We start from the raw sequence: 13,544 nt of genomic DNA, 5'->3' as shown, positions 1-13,544 counted from the left end.
ACAAGAAAAATCTCAAACAACCTAACCTTACACCTAAAGCAACTGGAGAAAGATCAAGAAACAAAACACAAAGGAAAGAAATCAAATAGATCAGAATAGAAATAAATGAAATAAACATGAAATTGATTAAAAAAAGATCAATGAAATGAAAAGTTGGTTCTTTGAAAAGATAAAATTGATTTAGCCAGACTCATCAAGAAAATCCCATGGACGGAGGAGCCTGGTGGGCTGCAGTCCATGGGGTCACTAGGAGTCGGACACGACTGAGCAACTTCCCTTTCACTTTTCACTTTCATGCATTGGAGGAGGAAATGGTAACCCACTCCAGTGTTCTTGCCTGGAGAATCCCAGGGACGGGGGAGCCTGGTGGGCTGCCGTCTATGGGGTCACACAAAGTCGGACATGATTGAAGTGACTTAGCAGCAGCAGCATCAAGAAAAATGAGAGGGATTTCCCTGGTGGCCCAGCAGCAAAGACTCCGCACTCCCAAAACAGGCAGACTTGCTGGGGGAACTAGATCCCACACGCCGAGTTTATATGCCACAACTAAAGATCCTGTATGCTGAAATAAAGACTTGGCATGCTGAACTGAACTGATGCTGAAATAAATAAATATTTTTTAAGAAGAAAAAAAGAAAAAAAAGAGGGCTGAAGTCAATAAAATTAGAAAAGAAAAAGAAGTCACAACTGACAATACAGAAATACAAAGGATCACAAGAGACTACTATAAGCAACTATATGTCAATAAAATGGACAACCTAGAGAAATGGACAAATTCTTAGGTACAATCTTGCAAGACTAACCAGAAGAAATAAAACACATGAACAGATCAATCACAAGTACTGAAATTGAAACCATGATTTAAAAACTCCCAACAAACAAAAGTCTGGACAAGATGAATTCACAGGTGAATTCTTTAGTATTAAACATTTGTGGTTGTTTAGTCACTAAGTCATGTCCACCTCTTTTGTGACCCCATGGACTGTAGTCCACCAGGCTCCTCTATCCATGGGATTTTTCAGGCAAGAAAATACTGCAGTAGGTTGCCATTTCCTTCTCCAGAGGATCTTCCCAACACAGGGGTCAAATCCAAGTCTCCTGCATTGGCAGGTGGATTCTTTACCACTGAGCAAACACGTAAAAAGAAAGAGTTAAACTAATCCTTCTCAAACTATTCCAAAAAAACTGAAGAGGAAGGAACACTTCCAAACTCATTCTATGAGGCCACCGAATATCAAAACTAGACAAAGATACCACCAAAAAATATATTACAAGCCAATATCATTGATGAACATAGATGCAAAATCCTCATCAAAATATAAGCAAACCAAATCCAGCAATACATTAAAAGGATCATGCACCATGATCAAATGAGATTATCCCAGAGATGCAAAAATTTTTCAATAACTGCAAATAGTGTGAAACACTACATTAACAAATTAAAAACTAACAACCATATTATCTTAATAGATGCAGAAAAATCATTTGATAAAATTCAACATTCATTTATGATTAAAAAAAACTCTCTAGAAAATGTGTTTAGAGGGAACCTAGCTCAACATACGAAAGGTCATGTATGATAAACCCACAACTAACAACATACTCAACAGTGAAAAGCTGAAAGCATTTCCTCTAAGATTAGGAACAAGATAAGAATGACCACTCTCGTCACTTTTATTCAACAGAGTTTTGGAAGTCCTAGCCATAGTAATCAGAGAAGAAAAAGAAATGAATCCAAACTAGAAAAGAAGTAGTAAAGCTGTCACTGCAGATGACACAAGACTACACATAGAAAACTCTAAAGATGCTACCAGAAAACTACTAGAGCTCAGCAAGGAAGCCAGCAAAGTTGCAGGACACAAAATTAATACACAGAAATCACTTGAATTTCTATGCACTAACAATGAATTATCAGAAAGAAAAATTCAGGAAGCAGTCCCATTTACCATACCATCAAAAAGAAATAACATACCTAGGAGTAAATTCTCCTAAAGAGGCAAAAGACCTTTGCTCTGAAAACTGTAAGAACTTGATGAAAGAAACTGAAGATGACCCAGAGAGGGGAAGATATAGCAAAAGTATGTTGTTGGATTGGAAGAATCAATATTGACCAAATGTTATACTATCCAAAGCAATCCACAGATTAAATTTAATCCCTATCAAATTATCAATGACACTGTTCACAGAATCACATCACATAATTTTAAAATTTGCATGGAAATACAAAAGACCCCAAAGAGTCAATGAAATCTTGATAAAGAAAAATGCAGCTAGAGCACTCAGGTTCCTTAACTTCAGACTATACTACAAAGTCACAATAATAAAAACAGTATGTATACCTGTGGCGGATTCATTTTGATATTTGGCAAAACTAATACAATTATGTAAAGTTTAAAAATAAAATAAAATTAAAAAAAAAAAGGAAATGTACAGGAAAAAATATATATATATTACGTGAACAAAAACAGAACTACAGATCAATGGAACAGGACAGGAATCCAATAAACAAACCCACACACCTATGGTCAATTAATCTATGACAAAGAAAGTCTTTAATATATAATAGAGAAAAAGTATTCAGTAAGTGGTGGCAGGAAAACTTGACAGCTACATGTAAAAGAATGAAATTACAACAGTCTCTAACACCATCTACAAAAATAAACTCAAAATGGATTAAAGACCTAAATATAAGACTGGATACTATAAAATTCTTAGAGGAAAAGAAAGGCGGTACACTCACTGACATAAACTGCAGCAAGATTTTTTTCAATCCACCTCCTAGAATAATGAAAATAAAAACAAAAAGAAACAAAAAGCACCTAATTAAACTTAAAAGCTTTTGCACAGCAAAGGAAATCATGAACAACAAAAAACCACACAGAATGAGAGGAAAATATTTGCCAGCAAATTGACCAACAAGAGATTAATTACCAAAATATATAAACAGCTCATCTAGTTCAATAACAAAAACTAAATAAACCAATCAAAAAATGAGTGGAAGATCTCAATAGACATATCTCCAAAAAAGACATGCTATGCTATGCTAAGTGACTTCAGTCGTGTCCGACTCTGTGTGACCCCATAGACGGCAGCTCACCAGGCTCCCCTGTCCCTGGGATTCTCCAGGCAAGAACACTGGAGCGGGTTGCCATTTCCTTCTCCAAAAAAGACATACAGAAGGCCAAAAAAGCACACGAAAAGATATTCAACATCACTAATTATTAGAGAAATGCAAAATCAAAGCTACAATGAGGTATCACCTAATACCAATTGAAATGGCCATAATCAACAGGCTGACACATCATCAATAAATGCTGGAGAGGGTGTGGAGAAAAGGAAACCCTCCTACCCTGTTGGTGGAAATGTAAATTGGTACAACTACTATCACAAACAGTATGGAGGTTTCTTAAGAAATAAAAATATAATCATGTGACCTACCAATCCCATTGTTAGGCATATAATCAGAGAAAACCATAATTTACAAAGATACTTGCACCCCAATGTTCACTGTAGCACTATTTACACTAGCCAAGACATGGAAGCAACCTAGATGTCCACTGACAAATGCTGCTGCTGCTGCTGCTGCTGCTAAGTCGCTTCAGTCGTGTCCGACTCTGTGCGACCCCGTGGACTGCAGCCCACCAGGCTCCTCCATCCATGGGATTTTTCAGGCAAGAGTACTGGAGTGGTTGTGCCATTGCCTTTTCTGCCACTGACAAATGAATGGATAAAACAAGAGGTAGTACATATACACAATGGGATATTACTCAGCTACATAAAATAATGAAATAATGCCATTTGAAGCAACATGGATGAACCTAGAGATTATAATTCCAAGTGAAGCAAGTTAGACTGAGAAAAACAAATACATGATATCACTTATATGTGGAATCTAATAAAAAAGATGATACAAATGAACTTATTTACAAAACAGAAACAGATTCACAGTCTTTTGGAAACAAACGTATGGTTACCAAAGGGGAAAGAATAGGGGGAGGCATAAATTAGGAGACTGGGGTTAGCAGTCTCCTAATTTATATACACACTAGAATATTCAAAATAGCTACCAACAAGCACCTACTGTATAGCACAGGGAAATTTACCCAAAACTGTGTAATAATTTTTACGGGAAAGAATCAGAAAGAGAATGGATATATAGTATAACTAAACCACTTTGCTGTACACTTGAAACTAACACAACATTGTAAATCAACTATACCCCATAAAAAATAAAGATTAAATTAAAAATTAAGGATCATACACCATAAGCAAGTAATACTTTTCCCAGCTATCCAAGGACTTTTTAATATCCACAAATCAATTTGATACACCCCACTAACAAATTAAATGATAAAACCTTTATAATCATCTCAGTAGGTGAAGAAAAAGCTTCTGATTAAATAAAACATCCTTTTACCAAAAAAAAAAAAAAAATCTCTAGAAACTGGGCATGGAGGGAACATACCTTCAACATAATAAAGGTCATGTATGACAAACCCTTTCATCAAGAGCCTCTTGATGAAAGTGAAAGGGGAGAGTGAAAAAGTTGGCTTAAAACTCAATATTCAAAAAATGAAGATGGTGGCATCTGGGCCCATCACTTCATGGCAAATAGTTGGGGAAACAATGGAAACAGTGACAGACTTTATTTTTGGGGGCTTCAAAATCACTGCAGATGGTGACGGCAGCCATGAAATTAAAAGACGCTTGCTCCCTAGAAGAAAAGCTATGACCAACCTAGATAGCATATTAAAAAGCAGAGACATTACTTTGCCAACAAAGGTCCATCTAGTCAAAGCTATGGTTTTTCCAGTAGTCATGTATGGATGTGAGAGTTGGACTATAAAGAAAGCTGAATGCCAAAGAATTGATGCTTTTGAATTGTGGTATTGGCGAAGACTCTTGAGAGTCCTTGGACTGCAAGGAGATCAAACCAGTCCATCCTAAAGAAAATCAGTCCTGAATAGTCATTGGAAGGGCTGATGCTAAAGCTGAAACTCCAATACTTTGGCCACCTGAAGCAAAGAACTGACTCACTGGAAAAGACCCTGATGCTGGGAAAGAATGAAGGTGGGAGGAGAAGGAGACGCCAGAGGATGAGATGGTTGGATGGCATCACCAACTCAATGGACATGAGTTTGAGCAAGCTCTGGGAGTTGGTGATGGACAGGGAAGCTTGGCATGCTGCAGTATGTGGGGTCACACAGAGTTGGATACAAGTGAGCAACGGAACTGAACTGAATGACAAACCCACAGTTAACATCATACAAAATGGTGAAGATCAGGAAGAAAACAAGGATGTCCATTCTCGCCATTTTCATTCAACACAGTTTGGAAGTCCTCGACACAGTAATCAGATAAGAAAATGCAAGAGAAAAAAGGGGAGGAGGATTTGAATTTGAAAGGAAGACATAAACTGTCACGGCAAATGATAAGATACTATACATAGAAAACCCTAAAGATGCTATTATACCAGAAAACTACTAGAGCTCCATGAATTCAGTAAAGCTGTGGACACAAAGTTATTATACAAAAGTCTGTTGCATTTCTATACACAAACAAGGAATTAACAGAAAGTGGAATTAAGGAAACAATCTCACTTTCCATCTCATCAGAAAGAATAAAATACCTAGGAATAAGGCTACCTAAGGAGGCAAAAGACCTGTATTCTGGAAAGTATAAGACATTGATGAAAGATACTAAAAGGACACAAACATATTGAAAGATATACTCTATTCTTTGATTGCAAGAATCAATATTGTTAAAATCACCATATCACCTTAGGGAATCTAGACATTCAATGCAATCCCTATCAAATTACCAGTGGCATTTTTTAAAGAACAATAACAAAATTAAATTTATATGAAAACACAAAAGGCCCTGAATAGCCAACACGACCTTGAGAAAAAAGAACAGAACTCGAGGAATACGCTCCCTGACTGCTGACTATACTACAAAGCCACAGCAATCACAAACAGTATCGCACTGGGACAAAAACAGACTGAGAGCAAGAGAACAGAACAGAGCTGAGGAACAAACCAAAACACCTAGTCAATTAATTCAGGACAAAAGAGGGAAGACTACGCAATGAAGAAGACATTTCTTCAATAAGCGGTGCTGGGAAAACTGGATACTATCTGTAGATACAAATAAAATGAGACCATTCTCTGACACTATATACAAAAATTAACTCAAAATGGATTAAAGACCTAAATGTAAAGCAAGATACTATAAAAACTCTTAGAGGAAAACGTAGGTAGATATAAATTGCAGCAATATTTTTTTAGATCCATCTTTTACAGTAATGGAAATACTAAGCAAAATGTAGTAATAAGCAAAAGCAATTGTTTAAACTTAAAACCTTTTGTACATCAAAGGAAATCATACACAAAATGAAAAGACAACCCACAGAATGAGAGAAAATATTTGCACCTGATACAACCAATAAGGGATTCATTTCAAAAATACATAAAAAGCTCACACAGTTTAATATAAACAAAAAGAAACAACCAAATCAAAAAATGGGCAGAAAATCTAAACAGACATTCTCCAAAGATATACAGATGGCCAGGAGGTACATGAAAAGATGCTTAACATCATTAATTATAGAAAAATGAAAATTGAAACTACAATAAGGTATAACCTCACATTGATCAGAATGGCCATCATCAAAAAGTCTACAAATAATAAATGCTAGAGAAGATGTGGAGAAAAAGGAACCCTTCTCCACTGTTGGGGAAAATAGAATTGGTGTCCCCACTATGGAGAACAGTATGGAGGTTCCTTAATTAAAAATCGAGTTGCCAGCAATTCTGCTCCTGTATATATATCCAGAAAAGATGAAAACTCAAATATGAAAAGATAATGCATCCCAATGTTCACAGCAGCACTATTTACAATAGCCAAGACATGGAAGCACCCTAAATTGTTCATCAACAGATGAGTGGAAAAAGAAGATGTGGTGTGTGTGTGTGTGTGTGTGTGTGTGTGTGTGTATATACACACCAAGGGGATATTACTCAGCCATAAAAATAAATGAAACAATGCCATTTGTAGCAACATGAACAGACCTAGAGATTATCACACTAAGTGAAGACAGACAGACTGAGAAAGACAAATATCATATGATACCACTTATATGCAGAATCTTGAAAAATGATACAAATGAATGTATCGGTCTGGTTAAAAGATTTACTCAGGTTTTCCATAAAATGTTATGGAAAAATCCAAATGAAATTTTTCGGCCAGCACAATATTTACAAAACAGAAATACACAGAAAACAAATCTATAGTTACCAAAGGGAAAAGCAGGGGGAGGGAAAGATGTGAAGATTAATATTAATAGATACATACTACTATATATAAAATACATAAACAGCAAGGATTTACTATATAACAGAGGCAATTATAGGCAATATCTTATAATAACCTAAGGGCAAAATGGTTGTCTGAGGAAGCCTTACAAATAGCTGAGTAAAGAAGAGAAGCTAAAGGCAAAAGAGAAAGGGAAAGATACACACATTTGAATGCAGAGTTCCAAAGAATAGCAAGGAGAGATAAATAAGAAAGCCTTCCTCAGCAATCAATGCAAAGAAATAGAGGAAAACAACAGAATGGGAAAGACTAGAGATCTCTTCAAGAAAATTAGAGACACCAAGGGAACATTTCATGCAAAGATGGGCACAATAAAGGACAGAAATGGTATGGACCTAACAGAAGCAGAAGATATTAAGAAGAGGTGGCAAGAATACTCAGAACTATACATAAAAGATCTTCATGACCCAGATAACCACAATGGTATCACTCACCTAGAGCCAGACATCCTGGAATGTGAAGTCAAGTGGGCCTTAGGAAAGCATCACTATGAACAAAGCTAGTATAGGTGATGGAATTCCATTTGAGCTATTTCAATTCCTAACAGATGATGCTGTGAAAGTGCTGCACTCAATATGCCAGCAAATTTGGAAAACTCAGCAGTGGCCAACTGACTGGAAAAGGTCAGTTTCCATTCCAATCCCAAAGAAAGCCAATGCCAAAGAATGCTCAAACTACCGCACAACTGCAGTCATCTCACACGCTAGTAAAGTAATGCTCAAAATTCTCCAAGACAGGCTTCAACTGTGAACTTCCAGATGTTCAAACTGGATTTTAAGGCAGAGTAACCAGAGATCAAATTGCCAACATCTGTTACATCATCAAAAAAGCAAGAGAGTTGCAGAAAAACATCTATTTCTGCTTTACTGCCTATACCAAAGTCTTGGACTGTGTGGAATACAACAAACTGTGGAAAATTCTTACAGAGATGGGAATACCAGACCACCTGATCTGCCTCTTGAGAAATCTGTATGCAGGTCAAAAAGCAACAGGTAGTACATGGAACAACAGACTGGTTCCAAATCAAGAAAGGAGTACATCAAGGCTGTATATTGTCACCCTGTTTATTTAACTTATACGCAGAGTACATCATGAGAAATGCTGGGCTGGATGAAGCACAAACTGGAATCAAGATTGCTGGGAGAAATATCAATAACCTCAGATATGCAGATGACACCATCCTTATGGCAGAAAGTGAAGAACTAAAGAGCCTCTTGAGAAAGTGAAAGAGGAGAGTGAAAAAGTTGGCTTAAAGCTCAACATTCAGAAAATTAAGATCATGGCATCCGGTCCCATCACTTCATGGCAAATAGACGGGGAAGCAATGGAAACAGTGACAGACTTTATTTTCTTGGGCTCCAAAATCATGGCAGATGGTGACTGCATCCATGAAATTAAAAGATGCTTGCTCCTTGGAAGAAAAGCTATGACCGACCTAGATAGCATATTAAAAAGCAGAGACATTACTTTGCCAACAAAGGTCCATCTAGTCAAAGCTATTGTTTTTCCAGTAGTCATGTATGGATGTGAGAGTTGGACTGTAAAGAAAGCTGAGAGCTGAAGAATTGATGCTTTTGAACTGTGGTGTTGGAGAAGACTCTTGAGAGTCCCTTGGACTGCAAGGAGATCAAACCAGTCCATCCTAAAGGAAATCAATCCTGAAGATTCATTGGAAGGGCTGATGTTGAAGCTGAAACTCCAATACTTTGGCTATCTGATGCAAGGAAGTAACTCATTGGAAAAGACCCTGATGCTGGGAAAGAATGAAGGTGCGGGGAGAAGGGGATGACAGAGGATGAGATGGTTGGATGGCATCACCGATTCAATGGACATGAGTTTGAGTAAGCTCCGGGAGTTGGTGATGGACAGGGAAGCCTGGCGTGCAGTCCATGGGGTCACACAGAGTCGGACACGACTGAGCAACTGAACTGAAGTGAAAACAGAAAAGAATCTAAAAATGTGTGTGTGCGTGTAGAGAGAGGCTTCCCAGGTGGCTCAGTGGTGAAGAATCCACCTGCTAGTGGAGGAGATGCAGGAGACATGGGTTTGATCCTTGGGTCAGGAAGATATCCTGGAGGAGGAAATGGCAACTCACTCCAGTATTCTTGCTTGAAAAATCCCGTGGACAGAGGAGCCTGGCATGTTACAGCTCATGGGGTCACAGAGTCAAATAACACTGAGCAACGGAGCACACACACAGGCATATATACATAAACTGAATCAGCTTGTTATATATCTGAAACTAACACAACATTGTAAATAAACTATATTTCAATTTAAAAGATGGAAAAAAAGACTGTGACTAGCAATGATATCAATAACAATACCAATAAAATCACTAGCTATCCTTACACTTTGTCTCATTTAATCCTCTAAAACATTGTGACCGGGTAGTATTATTTTATCTGTACTGTAGAGATGAGGAAATTGAAGTGTAAAAGTTTAAATAAGCCTATCTGACATCAAACCATAAGGTTTTTCTCAAGTCCTAGCCCTTGTAAGTAGAAACAAGTACTACAGTGTACTTTTCCAGGAATAAATTTAAATTTAGAAAACAAAGTATACTTCAATAGGGAAAAAGCTGAATGTATTGGTTTCTACAATTATCTGAATCATGTCAAGAACCTGGCTAGAAAGCCATCACAGAAAGAACAACTAGTTTCAAAACTGAAATGGAAAATGTACTCCGAAAAGATCATGGAGGGCAAAGCTTTAATTCAAGGATTTTTACAGCAATAGGGATACTGATAGATTAGTAGTTGTTTTTATTGCTGTGTTTTTATTTTGCGACCCCATGGGCTGTAGCCCACCAGGTTCTTTTGTCCATGGGATTTCCCAGGCAATAATACTGGAGTAGGTATTTTCATTTCCTTCTCTAGGGGATCTTCCCAACCTAGGAATCGAACCCATATCTCCTGCATTGGCAGGTGGATGAGTCACCAGGGAGCCCCTAAGAGATGAAAATAAACTTAAACACACAACAATATTGAACTGGTTAATTATGTTCTATTATATATATGATACATTTAAAATATATTTTAATAATCAGCCATTTTAAAAGGATATGAAAATATTTAATGATATAGAAACATTAATAATGTAATAAGCAGAAAAAAACAGGTTACAAAAGAGTGATCATATTTATTAAAAACAAGATATATCCCTCACCACACACATCTACCTGGTTTCTGTGTTTGGACAGAGAGAATTCAGATAACCTAGATACTGGAAAATCCTATGGATGGAGGAGCCTGGTGGGCTACAGTCCATGGGGTCGCTAAGAGTCGGAAACAACTGAGCAACTTCACTTTCACTTTTCACTTTCATGCATTGGTGAAGGAAATGGCAACCCACTCCAGTGTTCTTGCCTGGAGAATCCCAGGGACGGGTCAGCCTGGTGGGCTGCTGTCCATGGGGTCGCAGAGTTGGACACGACTGAAGCGACTTAGCAGCAGCAGCAGCAGATACTGGAGGATTTCAAACTACCCAAATCTATTTGGCTGCTAGGTTCTAAATAGCAAACAGTAAGAGTTGAAAGAATGACGGATTCATGTGAAAATGTATTTTTTTGAGTTTGGAGAGGGAGAGTTCAGAGAGAATTAAAAATACAAAAATGCCCAGAAGCGAGGCAGGGAGGTAAAGAGAAACTAAGAAAACCCAAAAGCCCCTCAGATTCCCTTCTCCCAGCATAAACTCACTCTGGGGCACAAGCTCTGAATCATACAGGGTAGACTTCCTGCCTCTACTTCAGTTTTTATTTCTCTCCTCTCTTAAAAATTTTACCAAATATATGAGGTTGACTGTACCTTAGTTAAACATACATATGGTGACACTCTGTATGAATATACATTTGCACATATGTTTTTAAAAAATTTACAGAGAAGAAAATCTGGAAGGCTACATTCCATACTACTAACAATAGTTTTTAGGGAACGAGGTTGGAGATTTTAATTTCCCTAATTATGCTTAGCTGTATTTTCCAAATGTTCTTATAATCTGGAACACGTATCATTTCTCTAGTAAGCTATAAATACGGATATAGCAAACTGATACCAAAATATGCTAAAACTTTGTTGTGAGGGATAATAACATCCTGATAATAACATTCTGATTTTGACAGCAGCTCAACTTTGTGAGTTTGTGGATTAAATAGAAAAAAGACTGTCTAGTTTTACCTCTAGAGCCTTCTGTTGCAGACGGTCACGTTCTACTTTTTCTTTGCCAACAAACCACACTTCCCACGGTGTCAGGCTGCTTTCTGGTAAGCGCACCTGCTTCTGTTCTTCTTGGTTATCTTCGGATCCAACCGTGCTGTTACAAAAGAGAGGATACTACAGACCTTGCACTCAAAACTCTCTGACTTAGCAGTCAAAATGATTTAGCTGCACAATAAAAGTAGAATTCCATGATACACTGACAATACTGTGATTTTTTTATATGTAAATATACACTTAAGAAACTAAAAACCAGAGTCCATTGTTTAAATTAGTTTATCCTTTAGACAGCCTCTGAATTCTCTAATTTAAAATCACACCCTGTCCATTTGCCTCAATTACAATAATTTTTTTCATTCTTAAACATCTTATGCTTGGACAACTAATTATAACACATGATCCTAACCAAATCCTGGTGCAGACTTTTCCCTTTTCCTCCTTTAAGTAGTTCACAAAGGAAGGAATACGTATCTACACAGTGAGGATGGTAATGCCAATGTGGTAACAATTACGGTTTTGGTGTGAAGGGTGGACAGAGTTCTTTATACCCTCGATTTTTCTGTAAGTTTGAATTTGTTTTGAAATAAAAAGGTACATAAAGTATATGGCTTTGTGTTCTTTAATGGTTTGGTGGACTCTATTTTGCCAGTTCTCAAAGTGGCTACGATTTTCCCAGAGTTGTCAGTCTGTCTCTTCTGGGTACATGGAAAAGTAACCATTCACTCGAGCTCAACAGAAAAGGGAAAGGGAAGTACTTGTGAGTGCATATATACATACAGAACACAGGACTTGGCCAGGTACAAGACCCCCATAGGAAAAGGTGAATCATTAGTGCCCATGGAAAGAAAGGCTGTTCAGGACATGAGGCAGCGAGAGAAAGACTAGGTTATTATAGATTCAGCCCCTTTTTGTCTCTTTAACATTCCTGCTTCAGGCAACCAACTGCCTCCCCCATGGCCATGCTCAGCTTTTTCTGCCTCGTAACTTCCATTTACTTGGTGGTGGTGGTGGTGGTTTTTTCCCCTATTTTTGCACTCATTCATGCAATTATGGAATTTGTGTTCTACTGGGAAAGGAACACTGTTGGTATGTTGTTTACTTCCTATATATCTTTCCTTCTTAGTCGTGCAGAACACTGCCTCATCCTCCCATAGCTTCATTGGTCATGAAGGTGCGGAAGAGGCCCACTCCAGGCATTTCAGGCTAGATCTTACTCCTGAGCTCCAAACTTTTATTTTCTACCATAAGATAGATGGCTTCACTTAAATATCAAATTCAATCAATCCAAAACAAATCTAGTCACCTACCAATCACTCACTACCCTCCTCCCCTAATCCTACCTCAGAGAAGAGTACAAACACTCACCCAGTTAGCCAAGCCAGAAACACAGATCCTTGACTCCTGCTCCCCAACCACATTTGGTGCCACTTCCTCCCACGCCTATACAATTCAGTTCAGTCGCTCAGTTGTGTCCGACTCTTTGCGACCCCATGGACTGCAGTACGCCAGGCTTCCCTGTCCATCACCAACACCTGGAGCTTGCTCAAACTCATGTCCATCGAGTCAGTGATGCCATCCAACCATCTCATCCTCTGGTGTCCTCTTCTCCTCCTGCCTTCAATCTTCCCAAGCATCAGGATCTTTGCCAATGAGTCAGTTCTTCCCATCGGGTGGACAAAGTATTGGAGTTTCAGCTTCAGCATCAGTCCTTCCAATGAATATTCAGGACTGATTTCCTTTAGGATGGACTGGTTGGATCTCCTTGCAGTCCAAGGGACTCCTTTAAGAGTCTTTTACAACACCACAGTTCAAAAGCATCAAATCTTCAGCGCTCAGCTTTCTTTATAGTCCAACTCTCACATCCATACATGACTACTGGAAAAACCATAGCTTTGACTAGACGGACCTTTGTTGGTAATGTCTCTGCTTCTTAATATACTGTTTAGGTTGGTCATA

At 38.0% G+C, this 13,544-nt stretch overlaps 1 protein-coding gene across 1 annotated transcript in view; it reads right to left on the bottom strand.

Moving 5' to 3' along the window:
• CCDC34 (coiled-coil domain containing 34) overlaps positions 1-13,544 on the bottom strand; it is a 45,144-nt gene that overhangs the window by 27,628 nt on the left and 3,972 nt on the right. Inside the window, exon 2 of the mRNA XM_025266335.3 lies at positions 11,550-11,685. Within this exon, the coding sequence (XP_025122120.1) occupies positions 11,550-11,685 (136 nt within the window). The remainder of the gene's footprint in view (positions 1-11,549; positions 11,686-13,544) is intronic.

This window comes from Bubalus bubalis, chromosome 16 (genome assembly GCF_019923935.1).
Source record: "Bubalus bubalis isolate 160015118507 breed Murrah chromosome 16, NDDB_SH_1, whole genome shotgun sequence".
NCBI lineage: Eukaryota > Metazoa > Chordata > Mammalia > Artiodactyla > Bovidae > Bubalus > Bubalus bubalis.
Note: the sequence above shows the minus strand (reverse complement) of the source record. Positions and strands in the feature narration are given on the sequence as shown.